The sequence below is a fragment of the Lathamus discolor genome, chromosome 8, assembly GCF_037157495.1.
Source record: "Lathamus discolor isolate bLatDis1 chromosome 8, bLatDis1.hap1, whole genome shotgun sequence".
NCBI lineage: Eukaryota > Metazoa > Chordata > Aves > Psittaciformes > Psittacidae > Lathamus > Lathamus discolor.
The window spans coordinates 21,660,812-21,681,915 of NC_088891.1; the positions used below are offsets into that span (position 1 = coordinate 21,660,812).

Below are 21,104 nucleotides of genomic sequence, written 5' to 3' on the forward strand. Positions count from 1 at the left end.
AGTCTTTGGGCCCAAAGCAGCTAGTTTTGCCAAATTACAGTTACTGTGTTTCAAAGCCTGAATTTTTGGCTAAAAGGGTTTTTTCACAAGAAGCCGCAGGCAGTTCAGTCTCACCTTTGGTGGCACACATTGCATCATGGTTCAGCAGATTTCAACCCAGAGCATTAGCCAGCAGATCCATCTTTTAAGTAGCAAAAGTAAGTAAGTGTTAAGAAGGTATCATTTTAAACAGGAGGAAGAATTAGAAGCTGTCCCTAAACACTGCTGCTTCCTCTGCAGGCCTCCAGGAGAGGAAAGAGACTGTACGGGGAGTGTATTCAGTCATTGACCAGCTCTCCCGCACCCATCTCAGCACGTTGGAGCGTCTCATCTTCCACCTGGTGAGGTACGTTGAGCCAGGGCCACTCTGGGCAAGACAAGGATGCTCAGGCATCCTTCGTACCGAAGTCACTAAGACTGAAAGGAGATGGGCAAGGGAAAAGAAGAGTTTTCAGGTCCATCACACCTCCCAGGAGGTGGCCCCAGAGCTGTTCTCCAAATGACCCTTGTATTGATGAACAGCCTCTGCAGTGTTCTGGTTGCTCATAGTGCTTGCAGGTCCATGGTGCCCCTCACCACTGCAGGGACAGGATTTGTGGGTGAAAAACGCTGCGGTTTTGCTTGCCTTAAGAACACCTGAGATGTCTTCAGGTTTGGCTTTTTCCAGCAGGCAGAGCAAAGATGAGGGCAGAATAGCATGCTTGCTAGCAGAGCAAGACTGCATCTTAGAAATGTTGTCCCCCCTATTCATCCATGGAAGAGGTGCAGTGGGAGGTGCCTTCACCACTGACTTCTGGCTTAATCCCTATTTTTTCTAGGATTGCCCTCCAAGAAGAGACCAATCGCATGTCAGCTAATGCCTTGGCCATTGTCTTTGCTCCCTGTATCCTCCGCTGCCCTGATACGACAGACCCGCTGCAGAGCGTTCAGGACATCAGTAAAACAACCACGTAAGAACGTGGTGCTGGATGATCCAGCTCCTTACCTATTTCCATGTCACCATTGCTATCATGAGAACCCTCAATACGGTCAAGTGGCTCAAGAATAGGGAGCTTAAGCATGGAAATTAGGAACACATATTTCCCCAAGAGGTTGTTAATGGGGATTTTTAAGCTATGAAGATCCACAAGAGCAGATCAATTTGTGTTCCCACCAGGCACTTCTCAGCAGGAAAAGGCGAAGCTTGTGCTGAGGTGGTATGTTCTTACTTAACCTGGGGTATGTTCTTACTTAACCTTTATTTGATGAGGTGAGTTTGGTCTGCAGCTGTGTTAATACTGCAGATTTGGATTTCTTTAAGGTATTTGACATAATTGCAACAATTTTACAGAGGAAAAAGTGAAGCACCTGCCCAAATTCAGTCTGGCTTGTGTTAAGTAGATTTAAAAATTGATAATGGAGACAATGATGATGATGGAAACCATCCAGTGAAGGGCTGGGCTTCTGAAAGAGTCTGGTTTACTGCCAGGAAGTATTAAAATGGTTGGACAGCAGAACGTGTTTGGAGGCTCAGCTGGTAGGAGCACTCATCCTTTCAGAGGATTTCTGTGTAGCTTCTCTCTTGGACTTTAGCTATAGCACATCCTCTAATTTTATTACATGGAAAGGACTACATTTTTTCCCCAAACACACTCCTGACAGCATTAAACAGTTCTGCTAGACAAGCTTGCTGCAGGATTACTGCATGTAAGTGAGTTGGAGGCACCCTGCCTTCGCCAGGTTTTATTTCCTTGATCCCTCTTCCAAGAGTGGGATCTTTATCACTCTTTTTGGAGGAATTTGCACTACCCTTTGGTTTCCAGCTGGAGCTTTCTCCCTCTGTGTCTTCCATAAGGGCAGATCTCCAGGCAAGACAGAGACAGCTCAGATCAAATTGTTTCCTCTTCCAATCTTGTCTTTTTTTCCCTCCTTAGGTGCGTAGAATTAATTGTCATCGAGCAGATGAACAAATACAAGGCTCGCCTCAAGGACATCAACAGCCTGGAGTTTGCGGAGAACAAAGCCAAGAGCCGCCTCTCCTTGATCCGCAGATCAATGGTGAGATGCCAAAACCATCTCTGTCCCTTCCCATCCCTTCCTTGCCACTGAAGCAACCCTCCCTTATCTTCTCCTGCTTATCCCAGCCTTCCAAACCCCTCGCACCTCCCACACCATCCTCCCCAGGACAGGGACCATCAGCCCCATGGAGGCTCCTCACCTTTGCAGGGAGTCATTCCAAAGCACAAGAAAGTGGGAATGGTCTGTGGAAATGTGGTCACTCCAGTTCAGATGCTCCTGATCAGTGTTTCCGTCTTGATTTGAACTTGTTTGGTCATGGGTTTAGTCAAGTCTTTCACTGACCAGCTCAATGTTGTGCCATGGGAGACCTGGACCATCCTTTTTCATACTCAGTCGCTTTATCTGAACCCAAAATGAGCTCCTCAGAGGCTCTCTGTGTTCCCACACCACCTTTTTGGGAGACTCAAATCCATCTCATTGAGCTTCCATGCTGCCTTGGGGGCCAGCGGGCTGTGGATGCACGCTGCACTTGGCTTGTTGGGCTGTGGGAGCGAGACAGACTTGGCGCAGCATGGTTGTCCCAGCCTTGGGCTGAGGAGCCAAGTGACACTTCTGCTTGGACCTGCCCGCTGTGGTCCTCGGGGACATGTTGCTTCTGCTTTCTTGGGGATGAAATCCAAGCAGGGGCTGCCCAAGGTTGTGGGGCTGGTGCTGCAGAGCTGCCCTGCTCATCCTACTTGAGAAAAAAAACCCATCAAAATGAACAGAAACGGGTTTTTTTGGCGGGGCAATGGCATGTGCACTCTAACCTTCTGCTTTCCTTTTCATCTCCTCTCTAATCCAGAAACCTGTACTAATTGCAGTTAGATTTATGAGCATAACCCGCAGCTCAATCCCGGTATGTATTAACTGCAGTGCGCCCCGCGCCAGCCGCCGCGTCCCTCCGTTGTGTGTCACCGCCACTCATTCCAGCCCTGTCCCACCGGCCATTGTCCGTGAAGTTGCCCGTCTGGTCCCTGAGTGGGAGCTGCTCCTCAGGGTTACTGTTTCTCCAGCAGGTCCCCCAGGCGCCAGGAGTTTGGGATGGCCGCCACTCGGCCATCCGCGCAAGCAGCTCCTTGAAAAACTGCTTTCTGCCCCTTCTCCCCTTCCTGCTTTTCCTCTTCTATTTTCTTTTCCCATCCTGTGCTTCCCTCTTTTTTGCTTTGCTTGACTCATCCCTTCCCACCCCAATTTCTGCTGCTCACTCAGGGTATGTTTCAGCATCATATTGCTTTCGCAGTGCTGCTGTATCTGCAGGTGGTGGATAAAACCAGTGGCTCGATGCCTCTGTGACCATGAGGCATCTGAAGGTCTCCTCCACCTTCCTGGAGGATCAGCACCACCACCCCTTTGAACAGAAGGGCACAAGACCCAGATTGGAATTGGAAGGCATCCAGCAACCCCTTTATTCCCCAGCTCCATCCCAGCTTGACTTTGAGTTCCCAGTGAGAAAAGTGCTTGCAGGTTTTTGGGGATGCTTCTGGAGCTGTTTCCCTTCCTACCAGGTTCAGCCCATGGTGCTTCTCCCCATCCAGGCGGGTCAGGAGACAGAGAAGGGCAAAACTCGAGCTCTGCTCCCCTGATGCTGTTTTGCAAGCACACCATTTCACAGGGGCTTAAGTCCACAAGCCGGTGGGATCCTTGGGATCTCAGGGGTTTTGGCTAATAGGATTCAGGTAGCTGCGCTTCAGCTCAGGAGCCCACGTGAGAAGGTGTTGTCAGAGGAATGCCAGGGCACAGGAGCAGCTTTGCTGCCGCAGGAAGGTCTCTGAGGTCTGACAATATAAGAGGAAAAAGGTAAAATGGAACAAATCTCTTTTAGAGAGCAAACCTGCTCTGGGCACATGGATTATCAGGAAGAGCCAGGGATGCCACAGCTGCAGAGATTAGATAGTCCTATGGGGAGAAAAGCTGTGTTGCAAAGAGCATGGAGGTGCAGGCTTATCCTGGGTGATGGTTGTCAGGAGGAGGGCACCAAGCAAGGGGCACATCTCAGGCTGGTCAACGTTGCCCGAGTCCTGTTCAGTTTAGGATCTAGAATTTAGAAGATGAGACACGTCTGGTTACGATAATGGTTAAGATAGAAGCTTTTTAATGTCTGTGGTGTCCCTTATCCGAGGGAGGGTAAGGAAAGGATGCAAGATGCACTCTGATGATAAAGTGGGAGCCAGGTGCCCTGAAATCAAAGCCCTGGTGACACTCCCACCCAAAGCCAGCATGGACCTGGCATGTCAAGCTTCCCATCGCATGGGCTGTCAAGCTTTGCGGAAACCCATCCTGCTGCCAGCTGTGCTTGCTTGGAAGTCCAGATTGCACTTGGTCCATCAGCACCACACTCACCACCTCCATCCTCACCTCCTCCAGTGTGTTGAGTCTTTCTGGTACCCCTCCTAGCCTGGGGTGAGATTTTGGAGAGTCTTCGGTGCAAGCACCAGTGGTGCACTGAGGACTGGTGGCCAGGGCCATTGTCTTTGTTTCTTGGGAGAGCAGTGTGGCTGGCACCTAAGATGTTGGCAAAATCACCTTGGCTGGTGGTGGTGACACCATTGTCTCTCTTCAGGGCAAAGGACGCGTGCGACGTGGCGCCTACCCCAGCCCAACATCTCCTGTTGCTGTGCGCTTGCCCTCGGTGACAGATGTCCCTGAGGAGACCATGAGCAGTGAGGAAGCCATGGAGATGGAGGTGACAGAGCAGCAGCAAGTGGCCATGCAGCAGGAGGAGAAGGTGCTGACTGAGCAGATTGAGAGCCTGCAGAAGGAAAAGTGAGTCTGGCTGAGGGTTTAAGCCATGTCCCCTAGCAGTAGGTTACCTATAGATGTCGCTTGACATCATTTAGTTGACGTGCCACTCCCAGGATGACCTGGGTGGCTCCATCCCTCCATGAATCTCTTGGTGTATGTGTATCCCTTTCTTCTCCTCCCCACCTTTTTGGTCCCCTTGGGTCAATGGGTTGGTTTTGGCAGGGAGGAGCTGACGTTCGAGATGCTGACGCTGGAGCCCCGCGCCTCTGACGATGAAACCCTCGAGTCTGAAGCCTCCATCGGCACTGCCGACAGCTCTGAGAATCTGAACTTTGACTCCGAAGGAGCCATCTCCGATCGCTCAGGTAAATCCAGAAGTTCTTGGGTTTCTCAGAGAGTCATAGACTGGTTTGGGCTAGAAGAGACCTTCAGAGCTCATCCTGTCCAACCCCCCTGCAATGAGCAGGGACATCATCAACTGAGCAGGTTGCTCAGGTTTTTCTATAAGCTTGAGCGGGGTTTATTTGTTTCTTTCCTGCCCAGAGGAAATTTAAAGCCAGCAGTTTAAATGGGTGTAAAGAGCTGGGTTAAAGGTTGAAACACATGGGGAGGTGGGTGGTAGCATCCAGGGTTTGGTGGGCAGGTGAGCATTCCTCCAGCACTGCGCATCCTCATCCCAGATGATGGTCCCAGTGAGATGCTGGGAACATTCTCCTGGCTTCATAGCATGAGTCCCCAGGGAGAGGTGCTGAGATCCTGTGTGGTTTCGGGGTGCTAATACTCCGTTGGTCTTTCCCACCTCCCCCAGAGAGAAGCATAGCACTTACCTCCCTGCGCCCCGCCAAGGCAGAGGGGCCGAGCCGGCTGCGAAGGCACCCCAGGACTCGTCCGGACCCGGTGGATCCAGCTGACGTCTCCATCTCCTCCTCCTCCTCATCCCAATCATCCACCTCCTGCTTGCCCCACCTTCCCCGGAAGCGCTTCCAGATGTACTCCAAATCGCCTTTCTACCGAGCAGGGGGTCTTGGCGAGGCTCCTGAAAGCCGGGCGAGCCCCGAGGGTTTCATGGGACCTCTCCGTTATCCCGAGGAGCGCCCTCAGTTCACCACCCGCGGGACGTTCAACCCGGAGAAAGGCAAACAGAAACTGAAGAGCGTGAAAACTTCCCCCCCAAAAACCAAAGAGCCCCCGGATGGGGGGACAGGGGGGACACGCAAGAGAAACCCCGAGGCCGACTGTGCTGCCGCCCAATCCCTCGTCCTCCTGGGGAGCAATGAGTTCATGGTCTGAGATGTTCCACATCGTGTGCTGGAGCATCCTCCTGGTCTGTGCTCCTGATGGCTTCCTTCTTAACACCAGGAGGATGAATTAATTCCTGATTTCAAAGGCCAGGGAGGGGGGGACGGTTTTCACGGTGGCCTTAATGGTTATGGGAGGTTGAGGGTTTCTGAGGGGGGTGGACCAGGGATGGAGGGGCACTGGCCGGCTCCTGCGCCCTTCCCCTCGGAGCACGCCACGCTTCGGAGCATCGCACCGCCAAATCCTTGTGCCCAGTCACCGTTGCCTGTGGGTAGGAACAAACCAAGCCTAAAACTCCTGTGGGAGCATCCCGAGCCGGCAGCGGCTCCAGCCAGCCAGCCAGCCAAGCCCTCCGCGCTTTAACCACCTCATCCACGCCAACGCCAAGCGCATGGGAAAGCGTAAAAATCTGCCAAAAACCACCCTTTTTTTGTGTTATTTTTTAACGTGACCTAACCACCTTCTCCTCTTTTTTTTTTTTTTTGTTTTGGAGACCATCAGTATTAAAAAATAATAATAATAACAATAATAATACTCAAGGACTACTTGAAGCTCTATTTGTTTATAAGCCGGTTACTGGAATTTGATGTAAATAGATATATTTTTATTTTTATTTTGTTTTCTATTTTTCCCCAAACTGAACTTTTTGGTTTATTATTATTGTTATTTTGTGGCCAGGGAGGAGGAAGCGATGGGCTTTAGCCGTCCTGCCGGTGCCACCACCGGTGTCAGCATCCATCACTTGCCGCTACTACCTTGCTCTGTACTTGTACTTTGAGGTGTAATTAGCCTAATTTAAAAGCAATGCCCATGATAGGACTAATCAGCTCTTAATCCCTCCCGTATCATCATCGTCATCGTCATCACATGGCATCTGGAGAAGCTCCAGATACTGGAAGACGTCTGGAAAGGCAAAATTAGGAGCCCTAGAGCGCTAATTAGGTTAATAAAGGACGGATCCATCCTTTCAGATGCGTTGGGCACTGCAGGTTGAGGCTCGTCCTTTCCTGAAACACCACCAAAAAAGGGGGAAAATGCCAAAAACCTGGGTTTTGCTGAGCGTTTTGTGGTTTTCTGAGCATCTCTGCATCCCAGGGTTTAGCCAAGCTGCCCTTTGGTCCCTTCCCCCCGCCCATTGCTTTTGAGGGATGGTTTATTTATTGGGGATTTGGTTTTCTTTTATTTCACTTTTCAAAGTTTTATTTTCATTTTTTCCATGGAGAAAAGCAATAGATGCCGCTGGGAGAGCGGGAGCATGGGAACACCATCCGCCTTGGTGCTGTCTCCCCGGAGCGGAGCAAGATCCACTCGGTCATCCGCCACCCGTAGGGGAAAATGGGAATTTACCATCTTGAGTGGAAAATTGGCATTTTGGGGCCACCCTGGGATGTGCTGGGAGGTGGGTGATGGCCACGAAAGTGAAAGATACTGGGAAGCCACCCCAAATTCCCCTAGAGCTGGAAATAGCGGGAGCATCCCTGTGCTCTGTGCCAAAACCAGTCATTTCTGAGCATCTTTATCGAAAAGCCCAGGAATTCTCCTCAAAGTGGCTCCAGGTGAGGGTGTCCCTGTGGGAGGGCCGAAGGGCTCCAATCTCATCCTTAGTTTTCCCGGCACAGCGGCAGGAGAACAGCAGGGACCGCAGATGTGGCTTAGGCAGCGCCTCCAAATACATATATATATGTGTGTGTGTATTTCTTTTCATATATGTATTTCCCTTATATATAGATTATATATATATGAAGAAAATAGATGTTCAAGAATATATATTCTATATATAAAGAAAATTAACGTATGAAAGACTATGTATATTCTATATATAAAGTGTGTGTAAAATAATATATAAAGAAAAAATGTGTTTGTTTTTATTTCTTTTATATATAATACATGTTTACATATAAAGAAATACGAGATACATGCTACATGTGAAGAATATATATATTTCTTTATGTATTTTACATATAAAGAAATATGTATAAAGATAAAACATATTTCTTTTTATGTATTATAAAATAATATATAGAGAGAAATATAAATACAGGAAAAATATACTGTGTATAAAGAATATATGTCTTTATGCATATATTTATATTTCTATGTAAAGAAATATATATAAAATAAATACATACCATGTATAAAGAATATATTTCTTTATACATAGAAATATTATATATATACAAAGAAATATTATGTATGTATTTCTTTATATATATATTTTTATATATATATAAAGAAATATATTTCTTTATATATAAAGAAATATATATAATAAATATGTGTAAAGAAATGTATGTCAAATAGATGCATGCTGTATAGCAAGAACATGTATTTCTTTATATTTTTCTGTATTTCTTTTATATGTATAAATATGTGTATGTTTCTTCGTATAGATTTATATGTTTCTTTATATAGAGCATATAGTTCTCTAAGTACATATATGCCATATATAAAGAATATATGTTCATATCTTTTATCTCTACTTCTTTATATATATGTTTATAGAATATATATGGAATATATATAGAAAATATATAGAATATATATAGAAAACATATTTCTTTATATATAATATATATTTGTGTATATATATAAAGAAAATGGATATAGAAGAAATATATGCATGTATAGATATATATGTGTAAAATCCAGGCCAGGCAGAGGCTGAGCTGCGGAACAGGGGGTTCCAGGGCTCCCGGCCAGCGCATCCCCCCGGCATCTTCCACAGCCCCTTCCCGGCCCCTGCTGCACGTCAAGGGATGGATTTGCGGCACGAATGTACTTACTGCTGGAGCAGAGGAGCGGGGCTGCGTGCGGTCAAGTGGTGGTGTCATTGTTATTATTATTATTATTATTTTTCATGGACTTTTTTTAAGTAATTTATAAGTCTGCTGCGTGTAAATTAAAACCAGATCTGTATTGTACGAGGATATATTATCCTGGGTCACCCACGCTAGGAATGGTTTAAAAAGGAGAAAAGAAAACCAAATGGAGAAATAAAAGCGTACTTCTCTAAAGGTGAAGCGGTTGTGGTGCTGGTGAGGCCCCAGAGCACCGCTGGCTTCGGGGAGACGGGGGGGGCTTCCTCCTTCTGCTCTCAGCCCGTCGTGTGCTTAAAGTGCAATTGAACAGAGCCCCCGCCCCCAATGGCTGATGTCACATATTGTCATAGATTCTCATTTCACTGATTTCTGTGCCGATTATTTCCGTTTTTCATATACAGATTTTCTCCGTTCAGATCATTTTCAATTTATTTATTCAGATTATTTTATTTATTTATAGATTATATTCAGGTTATTCTTTCTTTTAGTTCCGTTCGGATCATTTTCAATTTATTTCAATTCGGATGATTCTCATCTTTCTATTCAGATACTTTCTGATCACCCTGGCAGAGAGAATTCCTCTTCGATTCATTTATCTTCAGATTAACTGTACCCTTGTGAATTTTATGCAGGTGATTGAATTCAGATCACTTCCGTGTGGTTCCATTCACGTAATTTATTTCAATTTCTAGGGTTTTTTTTATTTCAATTTCTGGGTTTTTTTTATTTCAATTTTTGTTTCAATTTTTTTTCATTTCAATTTTTGTTTCAGTTTCTGTTTTTATTTCAGCTTCATTTTAGATTATTTTCATTTATTTTCACAATTTGCATTATTTCTCATCAGTTTATTTTCACTGACATTCTCTCGTCAGCTTCGTTTTCAGTGTATTTGTGGTCAGATTATTTCATCTTATTTGTAATTACTCTCATATTATTTCGTTCATGTTACTCATATTCAGATAATTTATTTTCGATTTACATTCTGATGCTTTCAGATCCTTTCTTTTCACTGCATTTATATTCCGATTCCTTCCGGTTAGATTATCAGTTGCAGTCCTTTCCAAACAGATCATTTCTTTATATTCGGATCATTTCTTTTTAGGTTATTTGTCTTCAGATTGCTTCAATTTGTTCATTTTCATTTCATTTTCATTCAGGATATTTTATTCGGGGCATCTCTCATCAGATTGCCTATAGCCGTTTGCAGTCAGAAAATTTATTTTAGATTTCTTTATGCTGGGATGATTTCATTTTAGTTCTAGTGGCATTATTTTTATGAATCTTTTTTATATTCTGGTTGTTTAATTCCTGTTATTTAATTCCAGTTATTCCATCCTGCTTGAATCTCTTATAGTCAGGTCATTTCTTTCAAGTGTACTTCCGTTCGGATGGTTTATTTCTATGTTATCTATTTACAGTCAGGTTTCCGATACTCGGGTGGTGCATCCCCACCGGGGGACGGGGCCCCCGATGTGGTGGCGCAAGGACACTGGCTTCAAACCCCCCTCTTTATTCCAGGTATAAAACTGGGGGGCAGAGCAGGAGCCCCCCAGGAGCAGGCTCAGTCACTGCGGGCCCAGTGGAGTCACGGAGCTGCAGTCACACCCTGCGAGTGACGGGCAGTGATTGTGTGACCAGTGTCACCCCAAGGCTGGCATCACCCCCAGCCGATGTCACCCCTGGGCTGGCCTAACCCCAGGGTGGCCATCACTGCTGTGGCCAGTGTCAGCACAGGGCTGCCATCACCCCTGGACTGGAGTCACACCAAGCCAATGTCACCCCTGGGGGGTGTTACCGCTGGCCACTGTCACCCCTGGTCAGCGTCAGCCGTGGGCTGGCGTTACCCCTGGCCAGTGTCACCTCTGGTCCATGTCACCCCTGGGCTAGTATCAACCCCAGGATGTCCATCATCCCTGTGGCCAGTGTCACATCTGGGCTTGCATTATCCCCAGCCAGTGTCACCCTTGAACTTGTGTCATGCCCCAAGCTAGCGTCACCCGCAGGGTGTCATCATCCTTGGTCAGTGCCACCCTGGGCTGGTGTCATGTCGTGTCCCCCCCCAAGCTGGTGTCACCCCTGGGTGGCAGTGGGTCCATGTGGGTGTCATTGCCTCCGCAAGGGCGTCTTGACTGCATCTGTGGGTTCCTCCAGTGTTTGGGACAGCAGCACCCATCAAGGCACCCACCCCAATGAGATGCTCCTGGTGCTTCTTGCACCCACTTGGGGACATCCCCCTGCCACCAGCTGTCCTCGCTGAAGCTGGCCCCACATCCCAGCTGCCGACAGCATCCCATAGTCCTGGCCACCGCCCTGGAGATGGGAGCACAGGCACCCTCACACCCTGCAGCATGCCGGGGCGAGGAGACCCAGGGTGGAGGTGAGGGGGTGTCAACGCGCGGTGACATCGGGCCGGGGGAGGTCAGTTCTTGAACATGTCACACAGCAGCTTCTCCATGGGGGTGTTGCCGATGGTGCGGCGGAAGAAGAGCAGCTCCACGTGCTCGGAGGAGATGAAGCGCAGCGCCGGAAGGAGCAGCAGCAGCTTCCCGAACCTGCGGGCACAGCGGTGGCCATGGGCGGGTGTCCCCACGGCTCGTGTCACCCGCGGGGACGTGGGGACGCGGTACCTGACAGGTTGCCCGGGGTAGTGAGAGCGGTTGTGCTGGCCCAGCATCACCTGTGACTGGTCCTGCAGGTTCTCCACCTGTTCTGGGTCCTTCAGGCCACGGGTCTCTGCAGGGGCAAGGTGTGAGGGGTGGGCTGGGGGCACAGGGAAGGGCAGAGGCGGGTGCTGGTGGTCCCCTCACCTGGTTTGAAGAGCACCACGGCCTTCATGCAGGCGAATTCAGTGGGGTCAACAGCCAGTGCCTTGAAGCGGCCGAGGGTCTCCTGCAGCGCCCGGACATCCAAGGCAGCCGGCAGCAGCTTCCCAGGGCCCGGCTCGGGGACAGCCAGCAGCGGGCAGCTCTCCAGGGGCATGGACCACTGGATGGCACAGAGCAGGAACAGCTCGCTCCACGCTTCCTCCAACAGGATCACCTGGGACAGGGCGGGAACCCCAAAAACCCATCACCCAAAAAGCCTCCAGCGCACTTGGTTGGGTCGGCGTCTTATGGTGGGGTGGGACCCTGTGGTGGATGTTGGGATGCTCCGGCCATCCCCATCCCCCTGGTTGCCTGCATTTTCGGGGGTCCCCATGGGAGTCTCCAACCCCACCTGGTCGCGGAAGGGCAAGTTGGAGAAGACAGGCAGGTTTTTGGCCCATTTCACCGCCATGAAGAGGAGACGTGCGGAAGTCTCATAGACGTTTTCAGGGCTGGCCGCTGGGTACGGTGCCACCTGGTACTCGCTCGCTGTCCGCTCCGGCTCGCTGCCCGTCACATCCACCGTCTCATCGGCTGCAGGGACGGAAGGGGACGTCGGTGATTGCCACACCAGGGGGGCAACGCTCTCCCCACCAGCAGCCACCCACCGTCCTCAGGCTCCAGCTTGGCACAGGTCTCGGCCGTCATCAGGCTGGCCATGAAGCGATGGTTGGTGGGCGGTGTGGACGCCTGGGGACCAGGGGTGACGGCGACGGTGGCGCTGGGACCGCGAGGAGCTGGGCAGGGGCTCGGCGGCACCTCACGGGTGGTGGCCACGTGCTCAGGGGCCAGCTCGGCATCCAGCTCGATGCTGTCCAGCCGGACCTGGGCCGTGCTGCGGGGCTGGCGCTCATTCTGCACAGCTGCAGGGACACGGCGGCATCAGCACCAGCCACACCGCTGCCAGCCCCGGCCACCCGGCGCCGTGTCCCCACCGCCCGCCTCACCGTCCTTGTTCATGCCGGCTTGCAGGCACTTCTTGAGCCGGCAGGCCTGGCACTGGTTGCGGTGCGCCTTGTCCACCGGGCACAGCCCTGTCCCCGCCTGGCACCTACGGGAGAGGTGGTACCTGACTGCAGCCCCTGCGCTGGCTCCTGTCCCCGGGGGGCCCTGACATAGGTGGCGTGCCCTGGGGGTGCTTTGTCCCTGTTGGGTGTCTCGTCCCCCTGCAATGGGTTTTGTCCACCCAATGGGTGTCCCACGCTGATGGGTGCCCTGTCCCCAGTGGGTGCCCTGTGCCAGTGAATACCCTTACCTTGATGGGTGTCCTGACTCTGTGAGGGTGCCCTTGACCCCCCAGCACAGGCCCCTGCCCCATTGGGTGCTTGTCCCCTGGTCCCTGCCCTGTTGGGTTCAAGCCCCCCTGGGTCCTTGCCGTGTCCCACCCCATGTCCCTGTTCATCCCCGGGTCCTTTTCCCACTGAGTGCCAGTCCCCAGGTTCCTACCCAATTGGGTGCCTGTCCCCCCAGTCCCTGCTCCGTTGCGTGTCCATCCCCAAGGTCCCTGCCCTGCTGGATACCCATCCCCTGGCTCCTTGCCCCTCACTTTTCTGGTCCCCCTGGTCCCTACCCCACTGGGTGTCCAACCTCATGTCCCTATCCCACTTGGTGTCCATCTCCTGGCTCCCTCTCCCACTGGGTGCCTGTCTCCATGGTCCCTACCCTTCTGGGCGCCTGTCTCCTTAGTTCCTGCCCCACTGGGTGTCCAACCCCTGGATCCCCACCCTACTGGATGCCTGTCCCACCCTGCCCAGGGTGTCCATGCCCTGGGGTCCCTGTCCTGTTGGGTTCAAGTCCCCCTGGGGGCCCTGTCCCTCTGGCTGCCCATCACAGCAAGCCCTTGCCCTGCTGGGTGCCTGTCCCCTTAGTCACTGCCCTATGCCCTACAACGTGTTCGTCCCCTGGGTCCCTGCCCCATGGACCCTTCCATCCCTGTGCCAACCTGTAGATGAGCTTCCTGCGGACGCTGCGCTTGAAGAAGCCGCTGCAGCCGTTGCAGGCGTAGATGCCATAGTGCTTCCCACTGCTGGTGTCGCCACACACCTTGCACAGCAGCACGGGGCTCAGCGCCTTGCCAGGGGCTGGGCTCAGCCCTGCAGGAGAGGAGCCACCACATTCAGGGTCACTCAGGACACCCCAGTGTCCCTCGTCCCTCCTGTTTCCCTTCTCCTCTCCAGCATCCTGGTGATGGGGTAGCTCCCACCTCTACCAGTCCAGCCCGGGGACATGGATGGGGACACCTCGGGGACTGCAGGGATTGCACAGGGTTCGGCGTCTCCCTATGCCCCAGAACCTGGGATGCTGCTGGCCAAGCTCTCATAAGCCGTTTTAAAATGAAAGGGGATGAAACGGTGTCCCTTGGGATGGGGAATCCCAGAGGAGGGCCACAACCAGAGGTGTCCTAGAGAAGGACTATGGCTGGGAGTCCAGGGCACAATGAGGACAACAAACGTGGGCTTAATGGTGAGGGTTGGGGCTGGGGACTACAGGCATCCCATCCTGGAGAAGGACCATAACGGGGACCCTCAGCATCCTGGAGAGGGATGATAGCTGAGGACCTCAAGCATCCCTCAGAAGGACCATGACGGGGACCCCAGCCATCCTGGAGGACCACGGTGGGGACATTCTGAAGCATTCTGGAGGAAGATCATGATGGGGATCCTGGGTGTCTTGCAGAAAGACTACAACGGGAGCCCCAGACATCCCAGGGAAGAGCCATGATGGGGATGCTGGGTGTCTTGGGTATGGACCGCGATGGGAAACCCAGCCATCCTGGAGAAGGGCTGTGACAGAGACCCTGGGCATCTTGGAGAAGGGCCATGATGGGGGCTGAAAGCATCCAGGAGAAGGCCACGATGGGGACCCTGAGCATCTTGGAGGAAAACTGCAGCGTGGGACCCGCGGTGTCTTAGAGGCGGCCCATCAAGAGGACACCAGGGAAGAGCCACGGTGAGGACCCTCGGGGACCCTGGAGACCGACCACAAGGGCCCCGCCGCGCCGCCCCACCTCTTACCCGTGGGGCTCTCCTCCAGGCCGGCGCTCACCCCCGGCCCCGCCGGCGATGCAGCCATCCCGTCCGCGGCGCCCCCGACCGGTCCCTGCGGGCGCGGGTGCCTGGGCTCTGGCGAGGGTGGGCGCTCCGGCAGCTCTGCGGGCAGCGGGGCTCGCTCTTGCTCTCTTCAAGGCAGCTTAGGAGCGGGCGCTGTGTAAGCAGCTGCCTCTTTGTCACCCCTTTAATCTTTAGTGTCTGCGCGGGGCGGGGGGGATCACTCAGCCACGCGATGAAGAATTAACAAGGTGCTGAGCCCCAGCCCTGTAACCCTAAACCCGCGACACCCAACACCCCCCCGCGCGCTGCCACCCGCGCCGTGTCACCCCGCCGCCGCCTGTACCCCGCCCAGCACTGCAGGGCTGAGATTGCAGCTGTGCGGGACAGGGGCTTGGGGCAGGGACCCCCCGTGTGTGTGTGTGCGTGTCCGTCCCTCCTCGGGACCCACCAGGTCCTGTAAGCGCATAAGCCCTTCACTAAGGCGGTTAGAGGGGAATGACGAAAAGTGGTAATTAAAGGGGGTGATTTCCCTGCCCCCAAGTAATTAATTACCAGCCTTGATAGCGAGGGGAGGGAGGATGCTCCGAGGGCCCCCCCCCGCCCCGTGCCTCAGTTTCCCCCCCGGGCTGCTGACACGGCAGCGGGCGGGGGCCGCGGGGTTACACAATCCCGCTAAACCCTGGCCGTGACAGGGCAGCACAATTTGGGATTTGAGGCTTTAGCTGCTAAACCCCCCCCGCCCGGCGCAGGGGACGGGGGCCGCTCTCACCCGGCCCGGCTGGTGCCCAGGGATGGGCCTGCCTGCGGCCGGGGCTCCCCGACCCCTGTGTCCTCCCGGTGCGGGGGGCTCAGCCTGTGGCCCCCGTGCAGGTGTCTCACGGGACGGGTGCTGGCAGCAGTGACACCAGTGGATGAGGTGGCTGCAGGTCACCCCTCTGTCATTCCTGCCTGCTGCCTCCGTTCCTGCTGCCTACAACATGCGTGGCTCCACCACCCGTGCCTGCAGCATCGCTTCATGCTCCCCTGCCTGCGGCATTTATCTGTTATCCTGCCTACACCATTGCTCCGTGTTCTCCTGCCTGCACCATTGCTCCATCATCCCTGCCTGCAGCATCACTCCTTTATCCTGCCTGCAGCACTGCTCCATTACCTCTGCCTGCACCATACCTCCATGTTCCCCTGCCTGCACCATTGCTCCATCATCCCTGCCTGCAGCATCGCTCCATTATCCTGCCTGCAGCACTGCTCCATTACCTCTGCCTGCACCACTGCCCCATGTTGCCCTGCCTGCAGCATGACTCCACCATCTTGCCTGCGCCATTGCTCCATCACCTCTGCCTGCACCACTGCCCCATGTTCCCCTGCCTGCATCACGCCCGCACCCCTGGGACCCACGGTCCTGTCAGGATGCCCGTCCCATCCCGCAGCCCCCATGCCGTGGTGGACCCCATCCTGACCCAGATCTCTGACAGCACCATCTGCGGCCGCCCTCCTCCCTCCTCAGAATTATGACGCTGGGCTAATGCGGCAGGAGCAAGCTGTCACCTCGCCCTGCCCGGCCTCTGCCCACAGCTTAGGTGCCTCCGGCCCCTGCAGCGCACCTTCACCCATGGGTGGCACGACCCTGCAGCGCTCGAGGGTTGTCAGCCCACCCATGGGTGACGCGGGGACCCAGGCGCCTGGTGCCAGCGGATGGCGATGCACATGCTGAGTCGGCTAATTTGCCTGTCCCCTCCTTGCCGTCGGGTAAAAGCCAGCTCCGGAGCAGGGATTTGGGATGGGGATTAGCCGGGCCAACCATCTGCTGCCGGCCAATCACCAGCACAGCCAGGAAAGCCAATAATTCCCAAAATGTGGTTTCCCACCCAATTTCTCTGTTGGTTGCTGGCCCCAGCGTGGGCTCCTTGTCCAGTAGCACCCTGGAGCCGAGCACTCCATGAGCACCCAACCCAGGCTCCCAGGGGAGCACCCCCAGGCCCATTGCTGGGGAGCACCCCAAGCAGGCCTGAGGCCACAGGCAAGGGGCTGCAGGCGGTGGGTGGGGGTGAAGGAGCAAACGTTAAAGCCCGCGGCGGGGCCGTGACTCGGCTCGGTGACAGACGCTGGGGCAGATGCCATGGGATTACCCAGCCTAAAACCTGGGGCTCTGCCCCCCCCTCCTCCCGAGGCACAGAGCATTTAATTACTAATTTACTAATTACCCAAAGATGCTGGTGATGGGCTTGCAACCTGTGGTCGGGAGCAGCCCCAGGGCTCCAGCCACCCTAATCCCACCGGCTGTGGGGAGCTGGCGGATGAGCCCTGGGCAGGGGACAGCTTGGCTGGGGACATCGGGTGTCCCAGGGAAGCACCCTTGTCCAACACAGGGTGGTGGGGAACAGGAGGGGGACATCAGGGACAAGATGGGGATGGTGGGGACCTGGAGCAGCTGATGGGACCAAGGAAAGATGGTGGGCACCAAGGAGGGACAACAAGGATCAGAAAGGGATGGTGGGGAGCAGGAGGAGACAATAGGGACCAAGAGGAGATGGGAATCAGGAGGAGACATTGGAGTCCAAGGGCAGATGGTGGGTACCAGGAGGTGATGATGGAGACCAGGAGGAACCGATGGAGATAAAGGAGACCAGGAGGGGTCAACAAGGATCAGGAGTGGGTGATGGGGATCAGGAGGAGGGGACGGGGACTGGGAGGGGATGATGAGGATCAGGAAGAGAATGGGAACCTGGATGTTTTCATGGTGACCAAGAGACAATGATGGATGATGGAGAGCAGCAGGTGATGACAGGACATGGAGACCAAGACAGGACAATAGGGACAGCATGGGGATGATGGGGACCAGGAGAGGACAATGGTGACACAGAGGGGCCAAGGGTACCTAGAGGGATCATGAGGAGATCATCGTGAGCCACTAGTAAGGACCAGGAGGAGATGGTGGAGATCAGGAGGGACGATAGGGACCAGAAGGGGCTGGTGAGAACTGTAGGGTGCATCAGGATGAGACAACAGGGACCAGGAGAGTATGGTGGGGATCAGAACGGGATAAGAGCAAGCAGAAGACATGGAGGTGTGGAAGGGTTGAGGGTGGATTGAAGGTGGCTGGGAAGGGTTAACGAGGCCTCCTGGCTCTGAGCTGTGTCCAAGCAGGCTCCGATTTCGGCTGTAATTAGCTCTTGTTTGTTGGATGATAAATGATGCTTTGGCGCTGCTCGATGACAGAGGGTGACAGCTCCCACATCACCCACTCCAAGCCCTGCCAAAGCCTCCACTGACCCCACGGCACCAAGATTAAAGTTTAATGTGACTCTGGAGCTGACCCAGGCACGCACCACCCTGGGGACAGGGGCTGGGGACAGGCTGGTGGCCACCTGCAGGCCAAGAGGCTTTGGCACCAGGTGGTGTTTTAGCCCCAGCCTGGTGGCCGCTGGCCATGTGCATATCGGCCGCGGGACCGTTCCGTGGGTTACCAAGAAGTTTGTTGATGAAATGCCACAAGAGGCTGGGTTGGGCCCCTGAGACTGGCCCTGTGGGATGGCTCCGTGCCACAGTGCGGCCGGTCTGTGTGGTCTGGGCACATTCCCGGGCATCGGTGGGTGCCAAGAGCCACCGCGGTGCTCGCTGGGGCGGGCTGAGAGCCTGCCCTGCGTCCACCTTCGGAGCAGCAGCTGCCCGGGGACCACGGTGGAGCGAGGGGACCTCGGAGGCACCCGAAGGTGAGGGAGCGGGGCATGGCATGAGCACCAGGGCTGGCACGGTGCCTGCTCGGGCTTCAGCAGGGAGACGTGGCACCACGGTTGCTTGGGGACACAGAGGTCCCCAGGGTGGGGCTGGGCATGGGCCCATGTCCCCAGCCTCTGCTTGTCATGTTTTCTCCTTGCAGATGAACCTCCTTGCCCAGGTAAAGGGGAAGCCATTAGGAGAGCACCTGCACCAAAGCAATGGCACCCCTCTACTGTGGCACCCAGCACCCAGAGACCCTGCAATGGGGGCATGACCAGTGTTGAGTCTGGGGGTGCAAGGGGCAGCGAATGGGTACTGGGAGGCTGCTCTGGCCTGGGGCTGGGTGTTACCAGGGTGTGTGCCAGCAGGGATGGGTGCTAGAATGGGGGGTGGTAGAAGGGATGTGTGCTAGCAGGGATGGGTGCAAGCAGGGATGGATGCCAGCAGGGATGGGTGCTAGAATGGGGGGTGGTAGAAGGGATGTGTGCTAGCAGGGATGGGTGCAAGAAGGGATGGATGCCAGCAGGGATGGGTGCTAGAATGGGGGGTGGTAGAAGGGATGGGTGCTAGCAGGGATGGGTGCAAGCAGGGCTGGGTCCCAGGCTTGCTCTGCCCCTCTCCCCACAGGTGAGCTCCCTGGTGCAGACCCTGCGAGCCTGGGATGCGCCACTCCTCCAACCCCAGCGCTGGCTGGGCTCCTGGGTGCGACAGGCTTGGGGTGCTGATGTGGGGACTGGGCACGGGGTGGCATCGGTCTGGGCAGGGACTGAGCCATGGCACTGGTGCTCTGGGTCCCATCTCCCAGCACCACTGGGGCTGACACCACGTTTGTCCTTCCAGGTGAGCAACTCCAGGCAGGTAAGTGTTGGCATTCCCTCTGTGTCCTGCAAAGACCGCCTCACCCCTGGCACAACAGGGCCAAATCCTGCATGCCCAGCCTCTTCCACAGCACCCAAGGGTGCTCAATACCAAGAGGAGGTGGTCCCTTCTTGAAGGATTCCCCATCCATTGAGTCCCAAACTGTGCCCAAGTCACCATGGGGACAGGGGATGAGCCATTGGGTTGGTGATGCTGCCAGTGTCGCCAGGGTACCAGTGTCCCTGAAACACAACTGGGTCCCCAGGCAGTAGCTGGGGCAGCGAGCACAGCGGCGTTCTTCCTCTGCGAGGGGCTGCTGGGCCAGCACTTCAATGTGGTCCCCAATGGGGTGGCTGAGCCCGAGCCCGGGGACCTCTTTCTCTTCCCACTGGCCTCGGGGGGCCCTGGCTGGTGGGGTGCCCACGCTGGTGTCTACTGCGGTGACGGGGAGATCATCCACCTGGAAGGTGAGCCCCAGGAGGTGGTCATGCTGGAGGGAGGTCCCCATGGAAGGGACATGGGGTACAGCATCACCTTCACCCTACAGGCAGCTCAGGGATGTCCCCATCAGGAATCGTGGCCAAGCACAGCAAGAGCCACCTCCTGCGGTCACGGGGCCCGGCCAAGGTGCTGCGGAGGAAGGGAGGGATGGACGTGGCCGTGCTGCGGCAGCGCATCCGGGTGGCCATGGACCAGCCGGTGGAGTACGACGCTGTCACCTGCAACTGCGTCCACTTCGCCCTCACCCTGCTGGGGCTGGGCCAGCTCGCTGGTGCCACGGTGGGTGCCACCACCCTGGGAACCCCGACACCCACCCCGGCCATGTGTCACCACAGCCCGCCTTGTCTCCCAGGCATCCCCAGCACTGCAGTGATGGAGGTGGTGATGTGCTCAGGGGCACACGGAGCTGGAGCATCCTTCCTGTGGGACGAGTGTTGCACCAGCAGCTTTGTCCTCCCTCTTACATAGCAATAAATGGTTGCATGGAGACCCCGCGCCAACCCAGTGTGGTTTGTGTTTTTTAATCAGGATTCCCAGGAGGGCTGCGGGAGCCCATCCGCACCGGGCACGAAGGGCAGGGCAGTGGGACAGGGGACGTCATTTCTGCCTGTGTGGCTTAATTGCCATGCGCTCATGAGATGCTCTATTACAACTTGCTACCTGAGATGTGCCTGTTTGCATCTCGTGGTGGGTGGGAGCTGCCTGGGGAGCAGCAAGTCACTGGGGCTGCTCCGCTGCCCAGGAACAGCAGAACTAAAACATTGCCAGTAGCAATGATCACCTGCAAACAACAACAACAGTATTGGTAATAGGAGAATGTCAACTATTGTAAGAATACTATAATTTAATGTATTACATAATATTTACATCATACATTGTGTATCATATACTACCTAGCATATACTATATCATATAGAATGCAGACTATATATTATGATGTAATATAGAATATGATGGAATTAATATGATCTGCAATATAATGTTATCTATCATTATAGATAACATTATATAATGACATATGCAACATAACATGTATAGTGTATAATGTATTATTTATAACAAACGTTTATAACATGTAACATATATAATTTATAATGTATAATATTATACGCATCATTGCATAACATATAATGTTATGTGACATATAACAGATATAACATATGTTTAATGTATAA

The 21,104-nt window shown here is 53.9% G+C and overlaps 3 protein-coding genes across 12 annotated transcripts in view; 2 read left to right on the top strand and 1 right to left on the bottom strand.

Moving 5' to 3' along the window:
* The window catches only part of MYO9A (myosin IXA), a 189,282-nt gene extending 181,320 nt beyond the window's left edge, over positions 1 to 7,962 (top strand). For all 8 annotated transcript variants that reach the window (XM_065688147.1, XM_065688149.1, XM_065688150.1 and 5 more), the window contains 6 exons: positions 280 to 385; positions 858 to 989; positions 1,953 to 2,076; positions 4,640 to 4,842; positions 5,044 to 5,186; positions 5,630 to 7,962. In XM_065688147.1, coding sequence (XP_065544219.1) covers positions 280 to 385; positions 858 to 989; positions 1,953 to 2,076; positions 4,640 to 4,842; positions 5,044 to 5,186; positions 5,630 to 6,111 — 1,190 coding nt within the window. In that variant the 3' untranslated portion in view covers positions 6,112 to 7,962. The remainder of the gene's footprint in view (positions 1 to 279; positions 386 to 857; positions 990 to 1,952; positions 2,077 to 4,639; positions 4,843 to 5,043; positions 5,187 to 5,629) is intronic.
* A 3,396-nt stretch (positions 7,963 to 11,358) lies between these two features.
* On the bottom strand, positions 11,359 to 14,875 carry NR2E3 (nuclear receptor subfamily 2 group E member 3). The gene is made up of 8 exons (XM_065688312.1): positions 14,818 to 14,875; positions 13,746 to 13,896; positions 12,751 to 12,854; positions 12,412 to 12,666; positions 12,156 to 12,337; positions 11,747 to 11,978; positions 11,567 to 11,672; positions 11,359 to 11,491 (listed from the first exon to the last, which is right to left on the bottom strand). Exons 1-8 carry the CDS (start codon positions 14,873 to 14,875, stop codon positions 11,359 to 11,361), a joined length of 1,221 nt encoding a protein of 406 aa, XP_065544384.1.
* Positions 14,876 to 18,483: 3,608 nt separating this feature from the next.
* LOC136018877 (uncharacterized) lies at positions 18,484 to 20,429 on the top strand. Of its 3 annotated transcripts, XM_065688536.1 has the most exons (7): positions 18,484 to 18,563; positions 18,731 to 18,748; positions 19,198 to 19,272; positions 19,411 to 19,428; positions 19,694 to 19,895; positions 19,976 to 20,208; positions 20,282 to 20,429. In XM_065688536.1, the coding sequence occupies exons 2-7, from the start codon at positions 18,731 to 18,733 to the stop codon at positions 20,300 to 20,302; spliced, it is 567 nt and encodes a 188-aa protein (XP_065544608.1). In that variant the 5' UTR covers positions 18,484 to 18,563; the 3' UTR covers positions 20,303 to 20,429. The 3 variants fall into 3 exon arrangements, with proteins under 3 accessions (XP_065544608.1, XP_065544606.1, XP_065544607.1); XM_065688534.1 differs by having other exon boundaries at positions 19,976 to 20,429; XM_065688535.1 differs by lacking the exon at positions 19,198 to 19,272 and having other exon boundaries at positions 19,976 to 20,429.
* Positions 20,430 to 21,104: the final 675 nt, after the last annotated feature.

Bases quoted from the DNA above. Each gene is read 5' to 3' on its own strand.
- NR2E3 (XM_065688312.1), bottom strand. From the start codon at position 14,875: ATGGCTGCATCGCCGGCGGGGCCGGGGGTGAGCGCCGGCCTGGAGGAG. The intron at 12,667-12,750 runs GTGAGGCGGGCG...GTGTCCCTGCAG, and splicing joins AGCCGGCATGAACAAGGACG to CTGTGCAGAATGAGCGCCAG. The intron at 11,673-11,746 runs GTGAGGGGACCA...TTGCCCCTGCAG, and splicing joins CGTGGTGCTCTTCAAACCAG to AGACCCGTGGCCTGAAGGAC.
- LOC136018877 (XM_065688534.1), top strand. The intron at 19,896-19,975 runs GTGAGCCCCAGG...TTCACCCTACAG, and splicing joins GGAGATCATCCACCTGGAAG to GCAGCTCAGGGATGTCCCCA.